At 55.9% G+C, this 20,299-nt stretch overlaps 1 protein-coding gene across 7 annotated transcripts; it reads left to right on the forward strand.

Moving 5' to 3' along the window:
- The first annotated feature begins 3,536 nt into the window (after positions 1-3,536).
- Positions 3,537-16,253, forward strand: NFYA (nuclear transcription factor Y subunit alpha). Of its 7 annotated transcripts, none has more exons than XM_038749327.1 (10): positions 3,537-3,617; positions 4,099-4,230; positions 6,565-6,651; positions 8,834-8,980; positions 9,521-9,655; positions 10,122-10,227; positions 12,342-12,508; positions 12,755-12,928; positions 13,936-14,037; positions 15,619-16,253. In XM_038749327.1, exons 2-10 carry the CDS (start codon positions 4,156-4,158, stop codon positions 15,670-15,672), a joined length of 1,047 nt encoding a protein of 348 aa, XP_038605255.1. In that variant the 5' UTR covers positions 3,537-3,617; positions 4,099-4,155; the 3' UTR covers positions 15,673-16,253. The 7 variants fall into 7 exon arrangements, with proteins under 7 accessions (XP_038605255.1, XP_038605254.1, XP_038605257.1 ...); XM_038749326.1 differs by having other exon boundaries at positions 3,555-3,689; XM_038749329.1 differs by having other exon boundaries at positions 3,555-3,689; positions 12,360-12,508.
- Positions 16,254-20,299: the final 4,046 nt, after the last annotated feature.

Raw genomic sequence — 20,299 nt, forward strand, 5'->3', positions numbered from 1 at the left:
AGAGCCAGATGCCACTCCAGAGTACCGCCCGGGGGCTGGATGTCACCCCTCGGTACTGCCCGGGGGCTGGCTGCCACCCCTTGTGCCCCCTTCTAGACTGTGCACCTGTTGTTGGTTGGAGACAGTCGCCATCAGTTGCCGATTTGGACTTCCCAAGCGCTTAGTCCAGTGCTCTGCACCCAGTGAGCGTTCAATAAATACGATTGAATGAATGAATGCCCGGGGGCCGGATGCCAGCCCTGGGTACCGTCCGGGCCTACGGGACACTCACCCCGTCGGGACCCCCCATCCGGCGCCCAGTGTAGCCCCCGGACCCCGATCAGCATCTCTTCTCCTCTCTCTCCTCCTTTCCCGCCCCTTCCCTCCTCCCCATCCCCCCGGCTCGGGATCCGCCTCCTCCCCCATCATCGTCATCATCAATCGTATTTATTGAGCGCTTACTGTGTGCAGAGCACTGGACTGAGCGCTTGGGAAGTACAAATTGGTGACATATAGAGAACAGTCCCTGCCCAACAGTGGGCTCATGTGTCCCCTATTACATTCATTCATTCAATCGTAATTACTGAGCGCTGTGTGCAGAGCACTGTACTAAGCGCTTGGGAAGTACAAATCGGCAACATCTAGAGGCGGTCCCTACCCAACAACGGGCTCACAGTCTAGAAGGGGGAGACAGACGAAACAAAACAAGTTGACAGGTGTCAATACAGGCACCCCCTTGTCTTCCCAGGCCGTCTCTCTGGCCCTTTCTGGACACATTTGGGAAGTCTTTGGGAAGTTTCCCCCCCCCCACCTTTCCCGATAAAGCTTCGGGAAAGCGGGCCTGTGAAAACCCCGTAGCAGGGCTCTACGAGGACTGGTCAGGGCCTGGACTTATTTTGTTGTCTGTCTCCCCTTCTAGACTGGGAGCCCGTTGTTGGGTAGGGATTGTCCCCATTTATTGCTCAGTTGTACTTTCGAAGCGCTTAGTACAGGGCTCTCTGCACACAGTAAGCGCTCAAAAAATACGATTGCGTAAATGGGGACTATTGCATCCTGTCTCTGGAAACCAAGAGTTTCCGGAGCCGGGGAGGTCGGGGTTGGGGGTGACAGATCCTGGGAATGGCAAAAAAGATTGATACTCTGCTGATTCATCACGAGTTTTACTTAATACTTCGAGGATTGAGTGGGTTTGGTGGGCAGCCAGGCCGACTTCTCTTCCCTCACAAATAAACCGTCTGTTCCGTGGCGCGAAATACTCAGTAACTAAACTTCAGTGGCCTGCGTTTGCTTTCCTTCTTGGGATGGCCTTTTTCTAGCTTGATTTCCTTTCCTAACAATGTTACACCGCGCTGTAGAAGTCCCACGGGGACCAAAGTGTTTTCAAATCCCAGTTTGCTTCTATCCACCCCGGTGCTTAGTACAGTGTCTGGCACATAGTAAGAGCTTAACAAATACCACAGGTCTGTCTGAACAAGAGGCAATCCCAGTAAATATGGAACCAGTACCTTTCTCTAGACTGTAAGCTCATTGTGGGTACGTGTCTACCAAATTTTTATTTAATGGCATTTGTTAAAAGTGCTTACTCTGTGCCAGGCGCTGTACTAAGCATTGGGGTGGATATAAGCTAATCAGGCCAGATGCAATCTGTGTCCCACAAGGGGTCACAGTCTTAACCCCCATTTTACTGATGAGGTAACTGAGGCCCAGAGAAGTTCATTCATTCATTTGATCGTATTTATTGAGCGCTTACTGTGTGCAGAGCACTGTACTAAGCGCTTGGGAAGTACAAGTTGGCAACATATAGAAGTGACTTGCCCAAGGTCTCAGAGCGGACAAGTGGCAGAGCTGGGGTTTGAACGCCGGTCCCTCTGACTCTCAGGGCCATGCTCCGTCCACTAAGCCACCCTGCTTCTCTCTCGGTTGTATTTCACTTTTCCAGGTGCCCAGTCCGCACAGTAAGAGCTCGATAAATTCCACTGATTGATTCCGGCTTCCTTGGGACAGGGCAGGTGCCAGCCCCCACCTTTTTTGTTGTTGCGTTTGTAGGTGTGTCGTGTTGTGCTGGGGATGGGGTAAGAGCAACGTGGGTTCCGCCCGCACTGACCGTTAGAGTCCAGGGCGGGTTCGCCACCTGTGAAACCCGAACAAAACACTAGCACTTTCAGCAGGGGCTGAGTTTGTCCTGTCAAACAGCCTGCCAGTGTGCCGTTAACGGGCAGTGTCTCTGCCCGTTATTTAGTTGGGGTAACTGGTTTGGGGGCTTAATTGCAGATTCCCCTGCTCCCCCAGTTTTACTTAGCAATGTTAAGCGAAGGGCAAGGTTAGGGTCCCTGACACGGAGTGGGGCCTGTTTGCTTCTCGCTTCCTACTGTGTACCTGCCCCCAGGGGTGGAGCACCTTACTAGGTGCCTGGAGCATTTTATAGGAATAGAAGCCACCTTCCTTCCCTGCCCTGGAAGAATTGACAAACCAACAGCCGTCGTTGCTTCCAGTGACATAAGAGCGTGCCCGTGCCCACTGGCCCGGAGGTGTAGTGTGGAGTCACTCTTGTGGCTCCACAGTCTTTTAGACTGTGAGCCCACTGTTGGGTAGGGACTGTCTCTCTATGTTGCCAACTTGTACTTCCCAAGCGCTTAGTACAGTGCTCTGCACACAGTAAGCGCTCAATAAATACGATTGATTGATTGATTGGATCACGGGCACTGAGATGCCCACGGGGCAGTGGGATGACATCGGCCTTTTGTGGACGTCTGGCCATATCGACGGTGCGTCCGTGCCGTCCTCCCGCCCGCCCCGGCTCCAGAGCCGTCCCATTCCCCTCCCGGCAACCCCGGGCGCCACATCCGAACGGCGGAACTTGGCCACGGGAGCCGAGGCGGTGGGAGGTCGGGTGAAAAGGCCGCCCACGGAGGGGGGTGTCCCGACCCGCTCTTGGTACCCGGCGGGATAGTCCAGCTGGAAACCAGATGGATGATCACCTGCTGGGCCTGGTAAGACTCGCCCTCTGCCAGCAAAGGAAAGTTGAAAGGGGAGGCAGCTGCGTGGATAATTCAGGCAAAAGAAAATTGGCTTTTCTAATAGTTTTTCCCTTCAGGGCGGTTTTGATGGGGCCCAGATGATTTGCATTTTCATTCTTAGACAGAAGGACCTGGCTGCTCAGCAGGAAGCCGTTCTGGAAAACTTCCTTGGAGCGGGCCCAAAACCCCTGGCAGGTGCACAGTCAATCAGTTGTATTTATTGAGCACTTACTGTGTGCAGAGCACCGTACCAAGTGTTTGGGAGAGGATAATATAATGATAACACACATTCCCTACCCACAATGAGCTTAATCTCTGCACCTTCCTCCCCTGCCCCGGGACGAGTGCACAGGCTGGAAGAGGCCACCCCCGAACTTCTCCATCCACAGTTTGTACGATCGATCGTCCGGGCTCCTCTCTGCCCGGTTCGCCGCCCGTCCGCACTTCGGAGTTTATCTTAATCGTTTGTTTTTGTCTCCCTCGTGACAGACGAGAGCTTGGGGCTCCCTGCCGAATCCCGTGAAGCTCCCTGGGCGGGGAACCCCCACACCGAGTCCCCGTCGATCCGCTGGCACCTAACCGGTCGGCGTCCAGAGGAGGCTGCCTTGGGAGACCTCGCAGGTGAGCCGCTGGGCTTTCTCCAGCTTCTCGGTCCACCGGGGCTCAGCTAGACAAGAAGAAGAGGCCGGGCAGGTGGGTGAGGGCGCTTTGTCTTCCCTGGGGTCGGGGAGACTCTTTTCTGCCCCTTAACCGACTGGCAGGTGTCTGCCGCTTTCCATTAAAGGGGCTGGGGGCTTTGTTTTCTCTGCCTGGGCCCTGGGACTGTTGAGAGGTGGGACGGGGTGGACACAGGGCTGCGGTGCTGGGGGGTGGGACAGGAAGAGCGGGGGAGCGACGAGGAACACCTGCCCTGGCAGCCTCAGAGAGTGGGGACCCACTCCTCCTCACTGAGTGCTTTGGGCCCTTTTAAAGAAAAGAGGCAGGGGTTGAGAAAACGGGAGGTCGCCTCCTTCCCCGCCGGGGCTGAGGGGGGCTTTCCGGGCGGTAGCCCGGGACCGCAGGTGGCCGTTCTGACCGTTTCTTTCCCCGCCTCCGGCAACAGAGCCTCAGCTTAGCCTCCGCCTCCTGCCCGAAGGCCGGGTTTCGCCCGCGGGGAGCGATGGAGCAGTACGCCGCCAACAGCAGCAACTCCACGGAGCAGATCGTCGTCCAGGCCGGCCAGATCCAGCAGCAGGTACGCCAGGCGGTCCAGGAGCCCACCGTTGGGCCCGCCAGTCAGAGGGGCACCCCTCCCTCCCCCGCGCCCCATCTCTGATGCCCGCTCCCAGAACACCGGTTAGCATCAGGATCCTTGGGTGCTTCGGGAGGCGCGGCCCTCCGTCTAGCTGAACAGGAGTGGTGTTTAGAGGCAGGGGCTGGAAAAGGCCATTTCTGGTTCAAGTTAGTCAACACTAACCCTACACCGGGAGAAGCAGCGTGACGTAATGGATGGAACACATTTTGCAGTCATTCATTCATTCAGTCGTATTTATTGAGCGCTTACTGTGTCAGAAGGTCATGGATTCTACTTGTCCGCTGTGCGATCCTGGGCAAGTCACTTCACTTCTCTGGGTCTCAGCTACCTCTGTAAAAAATGGGGATTTAGAGTGTGAGCCCAGCGTGGGACAGGGACTGTGACAAACCTGATTAACTTGTATAATAATAATAATGGCATTTGTTAAGCGCTTACTATGTGCGAAGCACTGTTGTAAGTGCTGGGGGACTACAAGGTGATTAGGTTGTGCTCACAGTCTTAATCCCCAATTTACAGGTGAGGTAACTGAAGCTCAGAGAAGTGCCCAAAGTCACACAGCTGACAAGTGGCGGAGCCGGGATAATAATTGGGATTTGTTGAGCGCTCACTGTGTGCAGAGCACCGTTCTAAGTGCTGGGAAGGATAGAAGGTGGTCAGATTGTCCCATGCGGGGCTCACAGTCTTCACCCCCATTTGACAGTTGAGGTAGCTGAGGCACAGAGAAGTTGTCACTTGCCCAAAGTCACACAGCTGATAATTGGCGGAGCCGGGATTGGAACCCATGACCTCTGACTCCCAAACCCGTGCTCTTTCCATGCTGCTTCTTATCTATCTATCCCAGTGCTTGGCACAGAGCATTTAACAAGTACCGTTATTATTATTATTAACACTCGAAGCAATACAAGCAGTCAGTGGGATTAGGATGGGGCTGGTTTATCCTCAAGCCCAGAGCCAACCCGGCTTCCGCCCTCCACCAAGCCATCCGAGGGCGTCGTCTCTTCGCCAGGAGTGTTCATTCATTCAATCGTATTTATTGAGCGCTTACTGTGTGCAGAGCACTGTACTAAGCGCTTAGTGTTGGGAGGATCGGCCTCGCTCTCCCTCACCAGATCAGGGGAGGGCTTTCTGCAGCTGTTATTTAGGATCAGGCTGGTCTCGCCCTTCGGTTTTTTCTAGCGTGGAGGAAGGATCCAAGGTGGCCACTGGGTTTCTGTAAGGAGTTGGGCAGGGTTGCTGGTTTCCAGGCGGGTAGCCCTTCTTCCCTCAAACCTCCAAGTTAAGGTTGTTCCGAACTTCCTTGGGAGGCCTGAGTCTCGCTGTCCCGCACCCAGCCGAGGGGCCCGAAGGACCACGGGAGGAGAGGGCTGGGTGGGAAACCCCCGGTCACTTCCCGCTGGGCTACGTGTCCTTGTGAACGGGCCGAGGGCCCCCACTCTAGACTCTCGCTTTCACCAAAATCAATCAATCGTATTTATTGAGCCCTTACTGTGTGCAGAGCACTGTACCGGGGGGTCACCGAGTGTATCGACCAGCGCCGTCCTTCTCCAGTGCTCCGTCCCCTCCCTCACACTACCCATTCCCCTACTCCTGGATTGGCACTCCCTTCCTTTTCCCTCCGTGGTCGGGCAAACCACAGCTCTCCCGGCTTTCAGAGCCCTTCAAAAATCCCACCTCTCGCGGCAAGCCTTCCCCGGCTGAACCTCCCGGCACCCTGAACCGAATCCCCTCGGCGGCCAACTCTAGCGCTTAGGAACCGATTCACCCCTTTCTTCAGCGCTCAGGTGTACATAGGAACTCTGCGATTTCTTTTCATCACTTGAGTTGGAAATATTTTTACGGCGGTCTTCTCTGTTAGGGTGTAAGCTCCTTGTGTCATTTTTTTCCCGAGTGCCCGGTTCGATGCGCAGCACCATGGGGATGCTCAATAAATGGTACTGCACCTCCTCGTCCTACTGCTATGGTGCGGAGGGCCTGCAGGACTGGGGTTACCCAAGGTGGGGGACCAACTGGAGTCGGGGCGGAGCACCGTCAGGGCTCCACAGCCACGCAAGAGGGCCTGCGGCCTGCACACTGTGAGGGTAAAGAGGAGGAGGGTTTTGAGGGTCAGGGACCCCGAGAACGGATGGCCTCCCCCTGGGGGCCTGGGTACGGGGTTCAGGGAGCTGGAAGATGCTCCCTTTCCTGGGCCTCTGCGGGACAGAAGGCGGCCCCCTGCCTCAGCTGGTCATTTCCCGTTGACCCGCCTTTTCAAGCTGTTCCTGTTCCTGTTCCCAGCAACAGGGTGGCGTGACTGCTGTCCAGTTGCAGACAGAGGCCCAGGTGGCATCCGCCTCCGGCCAGCAAGTGCAGACCCTCCAGGTAGTGGTGACCTCTCTGATCGTGTCCCCGTGAGCCCCGCATGAGCCCTTCCCGCCCCTGCCGCCGCGGGGTTTAGATCTCAGGGTTTGAAATGGGCACCGTGGGCGGGCTCTGGCCATCACCCCAGATCCCGGTGGGGCTCCTCACTGGCCTGCTCATTTGAGGCGGTCATGAAGTGACTCCCCTTCTCTTCCCCAATCCCCTTTCCCGCACTCGGCTCCAGGGAAAACAGGAACGTCTTGGGCAGCAAACGAAAAGCAGCTGGAAGCAGTTGCCAGCCGCAGGAACTTAAAAGTGGGCCTCTGACTTCAAAGCCAGACCCTCCCTCCCCCCGCACCCCGTTCTGCGGAAAAATGCCGTTCGTTCGAGAGGCCGGAGGCCCGGGCCAAACTCCAGTATAAAGACTGTCGGGGCGTCTAGGCAGCCGGGGGCTACAGTGGCCGGGAATTCTGGGCCTGGTGGGGTGACTGGGTGAGTTTGGGGAGGGCCCCATGTTTGGGGGGTTTCCCTCTTCAGGGACGCTGGGGGATATCCCAGCAGAAAAGAAGCGGTTAAAAGGGTTTGGACCTCTTAGCCTGCCGAGTTCGGGCACTGGGCAGGGCCGGATGGCCATTCTCTCGGGCCACAGCCCGGGAGAGTCGCCTCTGAATCCCATCTGGTTTCCCACCAAATTCTCCGGCCATCAGGTGGGGACCCGGGTGATTTCAAACCCTGATTGACGTTCCTCGTCGCGTTTGGCCCCCGCACGACAGGAATCTCCGGGATCCTCCAGACTTCCGCCTGGTGGTGCCCACTGCTCGTACTAACCCTTCGGGCCAGGGTGAACGGGGCGGGGGGGGCCTGAGCATGCGGCTGAGGGGGGAGGGACAGCTGGTGGGGAAGCCCCCCATGCCCCAAAACCGCTCCTGGTCTTCCGTCTCCCCTGCTTGCCCCATTTCGTTTTTGTGTGTTGTGGATCTTGGCGACCCGCCTGTGGAATGGGAATGCACCGCGCTGCCAGTCCCCCTGCTTCGTGGCTGATGCATGTGCCCACGCGTGGCCTGTGCGATGCAGCGGCTGCGGTTACCCCCCGCTACCCCTTCCTCGGGCAGGAGCCGGTGCAGGGAGGAGGGAAGGGTGTTGGCCTCCTTTAAGAAATAGCTCTTCCTTAAGGCTGTGGGGGTGGTGGGACAGAGGCGTCATTATTTTAGCGAGTCCAGGATGGGCCTCTCCAGCTCAAACCCCCAGGGACGCGTACCTCTGTCAGCAAAGCAAGCCAAGCGCCGCCAGGGATCGGGGGATCTGGGAGGAGATTCTAGAAGGCAATCTTATCAGTGGTATTCATTGAGCGCTTACTTGGTGCTGAGCACTGTACTGAGCGCAAGTGGTTTTCCCATCTTCTTAACTGGTCTGGGGTAGCGTAGCAGAGCTCTGGATTCCAGTCGGTACCTACGGGCCAGTTGTCGGATGAAACTTGGGCTTCCGCCACCGTCAGCCCGGCGGCTTTGCTTCCGGTGAAGCCCGAATTTGCGGGTGGGAAGGGGGAGCGACTCTCGGACGTGAGGGGACCTGGAGATGGGCGATTCTGCTTTCTTCACCCCTGAGTGTACTGCCCTTTGTGCTCTGCTTATGGGGTGACATCCATCCCAGCAGCATGGAGAAACCCTCAGGGAAGGCGCTTTCCATTCCAACCTGCCCTCTTGGGGGTCTGCTCCCATGCCACTCCTCTGACTCGGGCGGAAGACCCCAGCAGCAGCGCAGGGAGCCAAGCCCACTTCTCTGACCGAACCAGAGACCGGCAGACTTGGAGACGAGCGGGGAGAGAGGGACGCCAAGTCAGACATCACCTCGCTCCAGAGTGAAAACCCCTGGAGGGTGTGGGGGCTAGAGTAGGGTGGGTCTGAGGAGAAGGGTGGAAAGAACACTGTTGTTGTCATTTCTTCTTATGGTAGTGGACGGATAGTCGGGCCCAGTCTCTCGGCGATGCCGGCGCCCTTCATCGGAGGTCAGGAGGGTCCGCCTCGTCAGACCTTGGGCTGGTAGATTGGAGGCCCAGACTCGGTGATCGGCCGGTGACGCTTCCAGCTCGCTGGCTGTCTTTAGCCGTCTCTCTCCAAAGCAGAGCCACAGGGGAGCTCGTCCAAGAGGTGTTCAGGCGTTCTGGCCTCCTTTCATTGTTCTGTCGGCCTTCTCTTCCCGCTGCTAGGTCCAGGGCCAGCCTTTAATGGTGCAAGTAAGTGGCGGTCAGCTGATCACTTCGGCCGGTCAGCCCATCATGGTCCAGGCGGTCCCCGGGGGCCAGGGACAGACCATCATGCAAGTACCGGTGTCGGGGACTCAAGGACTCCAGCAGGTGAGTTTCTTCCGTGGCCACCAAATGGACCGGCCTAATACATTCATTCATTCAATCATCTTTATTGAGCGCTTACTGTGTGCAGAGCACTGTACTAAGTGCTTGGGAAGTGCAAGTCGGCAACATACAGAGACGGTCCCTACCCAGCAGCGGGCTCACAGTCTAGAAGGGGGAAACAGACAACAAAACAGGTAGACAGGAAAGACGGGGGGCGGGGGGTAACCGCGCCTTTGACCCTCGCGTTATCCTAGTGGGGGAACCTACTTTGGCAGAGACGAAGAGGTAGGGAGGGATTCCATTAACGGCCGGAGGAGGATCAAAGCAGTTAGTGGCCCATTCTGCACGCTTGGACAGTAAGAAGCAGCAGAGCCTAGTGGAAAGAACACAGGCCTGGGACTCAGAGGACCTGAGTTCTAATCCTGGCTCCACCACTTGTCTGCTGTGTGAACCAGGCACAGTCGCTTCCCTAGGGAAGAGGGGTGGGGGGGCGGGCGGAGGGGTCTTCTCCGGCTCCGGTGACACTTTGGACTTCCTCCACAGATCCAGCTGGTGCAGCCGAGCCAGATCCAGATCCAGGGGGGCCCCGCGGTGCAAGTGCAGCAGGGACAGCAGGCCCCCACGCAGCAGATCATCATCCAGCAGCCCCAGACCGCCGTCACGGCCGGCCAGACCCAGGTGAGTGCCCGCTGGGACGCACCTCTCCGCCCCCGGCCCCGCAGGCGTGTTGCTCGTGGGCCTTTGCTCCCTGAAGGACGGAGGGAGGGAGAGCTTTAACTCCAGAAACTGTCCGTTAGGAAGAAAGCCCCAGCCACCATTGCTGGGATCTGGCCTGGAGAGAGTGTGTTGTGTGTGTCTGGGCCTCTCTGTCTCTTTCTGTCCATCTGGCAAACCTGTGGGCTCTTGGGGCTGGCTGGAGTGAGTGTGCCCAGTGTCTTTGTTCCAGAGTTGTGTGGCCCACTGGCAGTAAAGTCATGGCGGGGAGCCTGGGACCCCGAGTGTGCTCAGTGCCTTTGTTCCAGAGAGTTGTGTGGTCCACTGGCAGTAAAGTCATCGCGGGGAGCCTGGGACCCCCGAGGTTTCCATTACTTTGTCAATGTCTGAGTGCATAATTGAGTTTGTGCCCGGTCTCTGCTTCCTCCAGACCCAGCAGCAGATAGCGGTCCAGGGGCAGCAGGTGGCCCAGACCGCTGAAGGGCAGACCATCGTCTACCAGCCCGTCAACGCCGACGGCACCATCCTGCAGCAAGGTATGGCCCGGAACGGTCGATCTCTGCCCGGGGGCTACTCCTCTGAGGAGTCCTTCTTGCCCTGGGGATTGGTGGTGGTTGGGGGGCGGGGGAGGTTTCTCGGGGAGGCGGCGGTCCACTCCCTAGATCCACACGTGAGTTTGGTTCCAGAGAACACGTACCAGCCCCAGTGGCCGTGCGGCGGTTGGATCTGGCCAGTTCCTGGGCCCTTCCTCATCAATCAATCAATCAATCATATTTATTGAGCGCTTACTGTGTGCAGAGCACTGTACTAAGCGCTTGGGAAGTACAGGTTGGCAACATATAGGGACGGTACCTACCCAACAGTGGGCTCACAGTCTCGTGGTGGTCCAAGGAGGAAACGAGGGTGCCCAAGGATGAGGGACGCAGGAGAGAGGATGAGATGGAGGCAGGTGGGGAGAGCGAGCAGGGGAGGAAATCAGGGCGCCAGGGAGTCCCAGGAGAAGGAGGGAGAGAGGTTGGAGCTGGGCAGGGGGGTGGAGAGCTGTTGATCAGGAAAGAAGATTCCCGAGAACTGAGGTGGTAGTAACGGTAGTTATTCAGTTCATTCATTCAATCGTATTTGTTGAGCGCTTTCTGTGTGCAAAGCATTGTACTAAGCGCTTGCTAAGCACTCAACTGTGGGCAGAGCCCTGGACGAAATGGTGGAAGAGAATATACAGGCAGGAATTAGACATTGTGCCTAAGGGAGCTCGTGATATGAGAATATTAGTGGGGAGAAGGGGTTGCAAGCGGACGCAGCAGGAGCGATGAAACAGTGACAGACCACACAAAAAAATAGATAAAATAGGCTCAAAGCTGAGGACCCGCCCATAGTCAGAGCAACCTCTGCAGCAGCCACAAGTCATCATCATCAATCGTATTTATTGAGCGCTTACTGTGTGCAGAGCGCTGTACTAAGCGCTTGGGAAGTACAAGTTGGCAACATATAGAGACAGTCCCTACCCAACAGTGGGCTCACAGTCTAAAAGGGGGAGACAGAGAACAAAACCAAACATACTAACAAAATAAAATAAATAGAATAGATATGTACAAGTAAAATAAATAAATAAATAGAGTAATAAATATGTACAGACATATATACAGGTGCTGTGGGGAAGGGAAGGAGGTAAGATGTGGGGGATGGAGAGGGGGACGAGGGGGAGAGGAAGGAAGGGGTCCTCTCGGGGTTTTGTGGGTGTGCACGGGGGACTTTTCTCAGCTGCAGGGAGGGGGTTCCCCAGCCCGGCAGGCACAAAGCAAGGCAGTGGGCGGGTCCCACAACGCTTTTCTCACCGTGGCTCAGTGGAAAGAACGCGGGCTTTGAAGTCAGAGGTCATGGGTTCAAATCCCGGCTCTGCCAGTGGTCAGCTGTGTGACTTTGGGCAAGTCACTTCACTTCTCTGAGCCTCAGTTCCCTCACCTGTAAAATGGGGATTGAGACTGTGAGTGCCCCGTGGGACAACCGGATCACTTTGTAACCTCCCCAGCGCTTAGAACAGTGCTTTGCACATAGTAAGCACTTAATAAATGCCATCATTATTATTGAGAAGCAGCGTGGCTCAGTGAAAAGAGCCCGGGCTTTGGAGTCAGAGGTCATGGGATCAAATCCCACTCCGCCAATTGTCAGCTGGGTGACTTCGGTGCCTGTTACCTCATCTGTAAAATGGGAATTAAGACTGTGAGCCCCCTTTGGGGCAACCTGATTACCTTGGAACCTCCCCAGCTCTTAGGACAGTGCTTTGCACATAGTAGGTGCTTAATAAATGCCATTATTATTATTATTATTATTATTATTTTCTCGGAGGCAAGATACAGAGTGGTCTGAGAGCGGGCGGGATTTGGGTTATCTCATTTGCGCTCGGCGGCCGAGGGCGCGGCTGGGGAGGGGGGCCCACCAGAAGGAACCCCCCCCGCCCGAGGAGCCGGCCGGGCCCTGCCGCAGCTTGGGCCTCGACGGCCTCTATCCCTTGGCACAACCTCCGCGGGGAGGGTGCACACCTTGCAGTGGAGGGACTAATCGTGTGCCCTTCTTTCCATGTGCGTGTTTTTTTTTCTTTCTGTTCTTCTTTTTTTCTTGTTTCTTTTTGTTTTTATGTTTTGTTTTCTTAAAGTTACAGTCCCTGTTTCAGGCATGATCACCATCCCAGCCGCGAGCTTGGCCGGAGCCCAGATCGTCCAGGCGGGAGCCAACACCAGCACCACCAGCAGCGGACAAGGCACCGTCACCGTGACTCTCCCCGTGGCCGGGAACGTGGTCAATTCCGGTGGCATGGTCATGGTGAGCCCCGCCGGTCGGCCGGGGGGCGGGGAGGGGGGCAGCGGACCGCCGTCGAGGCGGGAAACCCTGGGCTGCCGAGGCCGTTTGCGGTCCTGGGGTCGTGGGAGGGCCGGGCCGGGAGCCAAAATTCCAACTGGGAAGGGTCCCGGATTCTCCTCTCTTCCTCCTTCGAGGGCCGGGCTTGGCAACCGCCGGTCCGGCGTCCGTTTCGGACCCGTAACGAGCCCTGGGCCCCTCCCTTCCCAGATGGTACCGGGGGCCGGCTCGGTGCCCGCCATCCAACGGATCCCCCTGCCCGGAGCGGAGATGCTGGAGGAGGAGCCCCTCTACGTGAACGCCAAGCAGTACCACCGCATCCTCAAGAGAAGGCAGGCTCGCGCCAAACTGGAAGCCGAGGGGAAGATTCCCAAGGAGAGAAGGGTGAGGATGGGAGAGAGGGAGCAAAGGCGGCAATGAGGCGGGGTCTGATCCCTCTAGTCCCACCTCCCAGCTGCTTCTGCATTTTACGAACTCCACCTCTGGGGTTCTTGCAATAGAGTGGAAGCTCCTTGAGGGCCGGAAACGCTCCTTGGGCATCTGCTGCACTTTCCCAGCCGCTCAGTCGGGTACTTCCAACACTTCCAGTGGGCGCTCAGTACTTACCAGGGAACGCTCAGGACTAGTTTTCCCAGTGGCCTCAGAGGCCCGAGTCGTGCGTTGGGTAGGAGCAGGGGTTTTGGGGAAATGGACAGCCTCTTCCTTTCTTGCGGCTGGAGGGGCCAGAGAGATTTGCAGACTGGAACATCAGAGACACTTTGGACGTGCCATTTCATTCATTCATTCAGTTGTATTTATTGAGCGCTTACTGTGTGCAGAGCACTGTACTAAGTGCTTCGGAAGTCCAAGTCGGCAACATGTAGAGACGGTCCCTACCCAACAGTGGGCTCACGGTCTAGAAGGGGGAGACAGACAACAGAAAAAAACATGTAGACAGGTGTCAAAATTGTCAGAACAAATAGAATTAAAGCTCTAAGCACATCATTAACAAAATAAATAGTAAATATGTACAAGTAAAATGGAGTAATATGTACAAATATATATACAGGTGCTGTGGGGAGGGGAAGGAGGTAGCGCGGGGGGGTGGGGAGGAGGAGAGGAAAAAGGGGGCTCATTCTGGGACTGAAACCGAGGTTCGAAGCTGTGGGCCCAGGATTGCATTTTGCAGCCATTTTCTCTGGGAAGTGGGAGGAAGGTTTGCCGTGTTTTCCTCTGGGAACATTCCCTGGAGATCCCGATCTTGTCCATAAGCTCCCCCACACCCCCCAAACCCACCCTGAAGAACAGTTTATCCATGACCGTGCCAAAGAAGCTACTCGTGTCCCCACCCAAGGCTCTTCCCGGAAGGTGTTGAGCCGACAACTAAAACATCCTATTTCTCTTCTTTGCAGAAATACCTACATGAGTCTAGACACCGCCACGCCATGGCTCGCAAGCGAGGAGAAGGTGGAAGGTTCTTCTCCCCCAAAGAAAAGGACAGCCCCCACATGCAGGTACAAAGAAATGGAAACTCTCCCCCTCTCTCCCCCTCGGCACTGGCATCCCGCGTCTCCAAGCACGATTGGGTCCATCCACTTGGGCCCCAGGAGCAGCTGTGGGCTGGAGAGTGGGAGCAGGGGGCACTGGGAGGGTGGAGGGGGTCCGGGCTTCCTGCCTTACAAGGTGGAAGGGAGCAGGGGTGGGTCAGCCAGGCACAGGCCAGGGAGATGGGAATCCTCCTTGTTGGAGCTAAGAGGGGAGGGAAAGTGGTCCCTAAAGCCATTTAGGAAGTTCTAATCCTGGGTCAGATCGTGGTCCAACCAGTCGAGTGGTGGTTGGCCGCGGTCCTGGGCTCTGGTAACTTGCCACAGAACCCTAAACCAAGAGATAGTCACATTCCTCTTAAAAAAAAAAAAATAAATAATGGCATCTGTTAAGCACTTATTATGCTCTAAGCGCTGGGGAGGATACAAGGTGACCATGTTGTCCCGGGGAGGCTCACAGTCTTAATCCCCATTTTACAGATGAAGGGAACTGAGGCACAGAGAAGTGAAGTGACTTTCCCAAAGTCACACAGCTGACGAGTGGCAGAGCCGGAATTAGAACCCACAACTTCTGACTCCCAAGCCCGGGCTCTTTCCAATGAGCCACGCTGCTTCTCTTAAAGCTACTGTTCATTCATTCATTCATTCATTCATTCAATTGTATTTATTGAGCGCTTACTGTGTGCAGAGCACTGTACTAAGCGCTTGGGAAGTACAAGTTGGCAACATATAGAGATGGTCCCTAGCCAACAACGGGCTCACAGTCTAGAAAGGGGACTACTGTTATTGCAGTGGGTACAACTTCCTGGGGTACGATGATCCAGATTTGCCCCCGTGGGTTTTTGTTCGACCCCCACCACTTGCCAGGTGTGGGGGTGGTCCCTGGGGTTGTTCGTGGAAGGATTTTTGTGAACGGACATGTTCCACCTTCCCCTCGCCTTCTGTGAATTTGGGACTTTAGCCACGTCCCGTTCTCAGCCTTAATTGTTCCACCCTGAGGAGCCCTGACCTTCCCTGGCCTGCTCATCCGTGTCCGTCCCCCCCCATCTCGGTGGCCTTCTCCACCCTTCTCCAGCACTGGTGGGCCACTTCTGCGTGATGGAGCCTGGAACTGGGAAAGCTGGGAAGCCTAGTGGAAAGAGCCCTGGGCTGGGAGTTACAGGACCTGGATTCTAGTCCTGGCTCCATCACTTGTCTGCTGTGTGACCTCGGGCCAGTCAGGGGCCTTTTCTGAGCCTCAGTAAAATGGGGATTAAATTGTCCTCCCTCCAACTTAGCCTGGGAACCCCATGTGGGTCGGGGACTGTATCCCACGTATCTACCCCAGAGCCTGGCGCAAGTACCATAAAACAAAAATAACTGTCACAGGTAGTCCATGGGCTGTGACTTGTTGGATTGATCGTCCAGCATTCCATTGGGCTTTCTGGTTAGCCCATCCTTCCGTGGTCGGGCTGGAGATGAAGAAGGGCCGACGATCCGAAGGGGTGGCGGGAATGGGGAAGAGGGGCGGAGGAGTTCTGGGCTCATATGACTCTGTTTCTCATCCTTCAGGACCCAAACCAAGCGAGCGAAGAAGCAATGACCCAGATGATCCGAGTGTCTTAACACCAGGCCGGGGACGTCGCTGACGGGGACGCCCCCACCCCTCTCCGGGAGCCCCCTCGTCCCCACGGATCAAGCGGGACCTTCCCGTGGGACGCTCTCTCGCTCTTCCACAGGCTGCCCCTTCCTACCGAACAGACAGCCACCCGGCTCGGAAAACGTGGCTTGGCGTATTTTCTAACTGCGGTCAGCAGCTGCCGGGCATCCTCAGGCCCCGGCTCACCTCATTAGGCCGCTTCGGATTTGGGAGTGTTGTGAATTCCCGACGTGGAGGAATTAACGGCCGGAGGGCTGAGCTCCAGGGTGTTGGAGCAGGCCCAGTGAGGGAGCGGGCGGGACTGACCCTCCAGGGGAAGACACAGGGACTCAGCCTATAGGGTCTGCACCTGGTCCATCCCAGCAGGCCCCAGGGTCTTGAGTTCCTGACCAAATGGACCCGTGGGAAGGCCGGAGTCAGAGAGGAACGCCATCCCGGGACCCAAGGGCCGTCGTGTCCGTACCTGGTCCGCCCCAGCAGGTCCTGGGGCCTTGATTTCTGGCTGGACCGGCTGAACGGACCTATGGGCAGACCGCTGGCAGGCGGGAACACCGTCCTGGAACTGAAGGACCGTCGGAGTTCCCAACTTCCACGTGAATGTAGTGGTGAATTCTTCTCCAGAACCTGGCGGGGTGGTCGGGGCTGAGCCCGGGCCCCGGTTCCCACACATGCATGTGGGAAATCTTCTCCCCTCCTGGGATCCAGGGTTAAGGACTGAAAAGCATAGAATCAGACACAGCTCAGCTACCTCCCCGTGGTCCCCGACCTGGGAGCCTCATCCCGCCCGGAGTGATGTCCCCTCCCCGGAGCAAAGGGGCACCCGGCAGAGTGAGCCTGGGCTCTGCGTTGTCTCGGAACAAGGGCTTGGCCTCTGCCGCCCACCCCTTTGGCAGCGTTGGAGAACAGGGGGGGGAGGAAGCGTAGATGGATAGTGGAATGGGGCTTGAAACAACTGCTCTGCAGAGCTCCTGCCCGGCCTGGATCGAGCAGCTCTGGCAGTCTTCACCTTGTCCCTGGAGCCCTGGGCATCCAGAGGGCAGTAGCTGTTTGGGGCATCACTTCTTGCCAACCTCCTGGGCTAGAAACGAAGCTAAAGGACACGTGTCCCCGCAACAGAGTTTCCAAAAAGCGAGGACGTGGCCCGGGGGCTGGCCTCTCCTCTCGCCTGGGGGAATGAGCGTCTGGATGCCCACTGTCTGCTCTCCCTCTGGCTCCCCACGCTCCCTTGAGCCGTGCCTCCCTCCTATCCTGCCAGGAGAGGAAAGGGAGTGGGATCGTCCATGGTTGCGGCCCCCTCTCCCTTCTCTCTGGCCTCTGGGTTACCCTAAGGCGGACAGCTCTTTCAGGGAAGCCATCCAGCGTGGCAGGGGTCTCCGGTGGCTGGGCTCAGGACAGGGAGACTGGTGGTTTCCAGAGCAGTCAAGGCATTGGACCCGACCACCACCACCGAGTTACCGAACTGGGGTCCCACCGGTGCGGGGAGGGAGAGGCCGGGGGATTCTGGGGGATGGGTCCGATATTTTCGGAAATGGGTTGGGAGCAGGGGACCGGGCACACTTCCAGGACGCTTGGAACACCGGTCAGGGTGAGGGAGCTTGTGGGGTGAGCCCTGCGGCGGCGAGCCTGCAGGGCATCTCTGCTGAGGCTGGAGTTCAGCCATTTTGCCTCCTGTTTTTGACAGGATAAAAAAAATTCCAATTTCAAACCAAATGGAAGAGTTTAGCACTGGGCGAAGCCTCCTCCCTCGCTGTAAAAGCCAGAGAGAGCACAGGCGGTGTTGCCAGAAGCCCAGGGGGATATGCAGGGGATGGGGGATAAAAGGAGAGGGGGGTGTACATAGGAGGTCCGTGGGGTGCCCCTGCTCAGAACACTGGGGAGGTGGCCAGCACTGTATATAGTTTGTTTCTAGGGTTTTTACAGGATGCATTTTCCAGGTGTTCTTTGTCTCTAATGGATGCAATTGTAAGTACTGTGTACACTCGTTCGGCTAATAAAGACAGAAGCTTTCAACACCCAAGCCATCCCATGTCTACAACCTCTCTGTTTTTATCGTTCCCCGGGGAGAGGGTGAAGTTGGGGGTACCCAGGGTATCGGGGGACTGTGTGACATTCCATCTCTCTTTGGGGTTCAGAGCCTAGTTTCTAGGACCCGGCCTCTAGCGTCCCTGGCAACTTAGAACCAGAGCAGGGACTGTTCAGAGGCAGCACATGGGACTTTCAGCAGTTTGCCGTCACCATCCTCTGACTTAAATTTAGTTAATGAAAAGCCCAGAGGGCATCAATCAGACAGTGGGATTTATTGAGCACTGTACTAAGTGCTTGGGAGAGTAAGAATTGGTTGGTAGACATGTTCCCTGCCCACAACGAGCTTATGGTTTAGAGGACCAGCCAGTCTGACACCCTAAGGACAGGTACCCAGATTTGCTGGCTAGTCCTTCGGACTCGAAGAAGGCACTGCTGATGGAAGTTCACCCCTAACAGCATTTGAGGCTGAAAAGGCCGGTGTGGAATCCACAGACTGGGCTGCGTTGTGCACACAGAAACGTCCCTTGTGTTGGTAGCTTTCAGTTTTGTTTGTTTTTCTTTGTCTTGCCTCTTTGTTTCGTGTCCAAAAAGAGCCACTCCTTTCTTGATAAGCTCTGTTATAAAGGCCAGGATAGGTTTTCAAAGCAAGTCTTGCAGAATAATACTAAACTCCATCCAGGATTACTTATCTGCCTCTTTTGTTTCTAACTCAAACCCTGGGGTTATTGCGCTTCTGAACCCATTCCTCCTCTTGACTGGGAATACACCATCCATAGATCTTCAGGTACAGTCACCCTGCTCTACTCCTTGGCCATCCATCTTATCCAACACCCACCTCCCCCAGCCATCACTTCCTTGCAGATAATAATAATAATAATAATAATGGCATTTGTTAAGCGCCTACTATGTGTGAAGTACTGTTCTAAGCACTGGAGGGACACAAGGTGATCAGGTTGTCCCATGTGGAGCTCACAGTCTTAATCCCCATTTTACATATGGGGTAACTGAGGCACAGAGAAGTTAAGTGAATGTCCCAAAGTCACACAGCTGACAAGCGGCGGGGCGGGGATTAGAACCCATGACCTCTGACTCCCAAACCCTGGCTCTTTCCACTGAGCTGTGTGACTTGGGGAAAGACACTTAACTTCTCTGGGCCTCAGCTCCCTCATCTGTAAAATGGGGATTAAGACTGCGAGCCCCCCGTGGGACAACCTGATCACCTTGTAACCTCCCCAGCGCTTAGAACAGTGCTTTGCACATAGTAAGTCCTTAATAAATGTCATTATTATTATTATTATTCTCTGCAGCCATGATGCTTAGTGCACTCCCTCCACCCCCACACCCCCCACTCCCACACCTCACAGCTCTGAACTTTCCTAGCCCTCTCCTTGCCCAAATCCTCCCTGACCAGTCAATGTCACCAGGAGCCTGATGTCCCATGCAAAAGAGATTTCCTCCTCCTCCTCCCCTAACCCTGCGGCTCAGAGGGCATCCAAGAAGTTTCCCTGTTCTGGAGACTCTGGGTCTCCCCTTTTCCCTGTGTTTGGCACCATTCATTCATTCATTCAGTCATATTTATTGAGTGTGTAATAATAATGATGGCATATATTAAGCGCTTACTATGTGCAAAGCACTGTTCTAAGCGCTGGGGGGGATACAAGGTGATCAGGTTGTCCCACATGGGGCTCCCAGTCTTAATCCCCATTTTACAGATGAGGAAACTGAGACCCAGAGAAGTGAAGTGACTTGCCCAAAGTCACACAGCTGACAAGTGGCGGAGCTGGGATTAGAACCCATGACCTCTGGCTCCCAAGCCCGGTCTCTTTCCACTGAGCCACGCTGTGTACTGTGTGCAGTCTTCATCCCCATTTTGCAGATGAGGGAACTGAGGCCCAGAGAAGTGAAGTGACTTGCCCAAAGTCACACAGCTGACAATTGGCAGAGTCGGGATTTGAACCCATGACCTCGGACTCCAAGGCCCGGGCTCTTTCCACTGAGTCATGTACTGAGGAGAGGCCGAAGGGCCCCCTGGTCTGAGGAGAGGTGCAATCTGAGGCTGGCTCTCACCTACCGAGGACTCCCCCTTCTAGACTGTGAGCCCGATGTTGGGTAGGGACTGTCTCTATATGTTGCCAACTTGTACTTCCCAAGCGCTTAGTACAGTGCTCTGCACACAGTAAGCGCTCAATAAATACGATTGATTAGGGACCGTCTCTGTATGTTGCTGACTTGGACTTCCCAAGCGCTTAGTCCAGTGCTTAAGCGCTCAATCAGTACGACTGAATGAATGAATGAATGCAGAGCACTGTACGAGGCGCTTGAGAAGTGGGGAAGCAGCATGGCTCAGTGGAAAGAGCCCGGGCTTTGGAGTCAGAGGTCATCGGTTCAAATCCCGGCTCCGCCACTTGTCAGCTGTGTGACTTTGGGCAAGTCACTTCGCTTCTCTGGGCCTCAGTCCCCTCATCTGTAAAATCATCATCATCATCATCATCAGTCGTATTTATTGAGCGCTTACTATGTGCAGAGCACTGTACTAAGCGCTTGGGAAGTACAAATTGGCAACATCTA

The sequence above is a fragment of the Tachyglossus aculeatus genome, chromosome 7 (assembly GCF_015852505.1).
Source record: "Tachyglossus aculeatus isolate mTacAcu1 chromosome 7, mTacAcu1.pri, whole genome shotgun sequence".
Lineage (NCBI taxonomy): Eukaryota > Metazoa > Chordata > Mammalia > Monotremata > Tachyglossidae > Tachyglossus > Tachyglossus aculeatus.

Excerpts from the sequence above, each read along its gene's own strand:
- NFYA (XM_038749327.1), top strand. The coding sequence starts at position 4,156 with ATGGAGCAGTACGCCGCCAACAGCAGCAACTCCACGGAGCAGATCGTC. Across the intron at positions 10,228-12,341 it reads CGGCACCATCCTGCAGCAAG|TTACAGTCCCTGTTTCAGGC; the intron begins GTATGGCCCGGA and ends GTTTTCTTAAAG. Across the intron at positions 12,509-12,754 it reads ATTCCGGTGGCATGGTCATG|ATGGTACCGGGGGCCGGCTC; the intron begins GTGAGCCCCGCC and ends CTCCCTTCCCAG.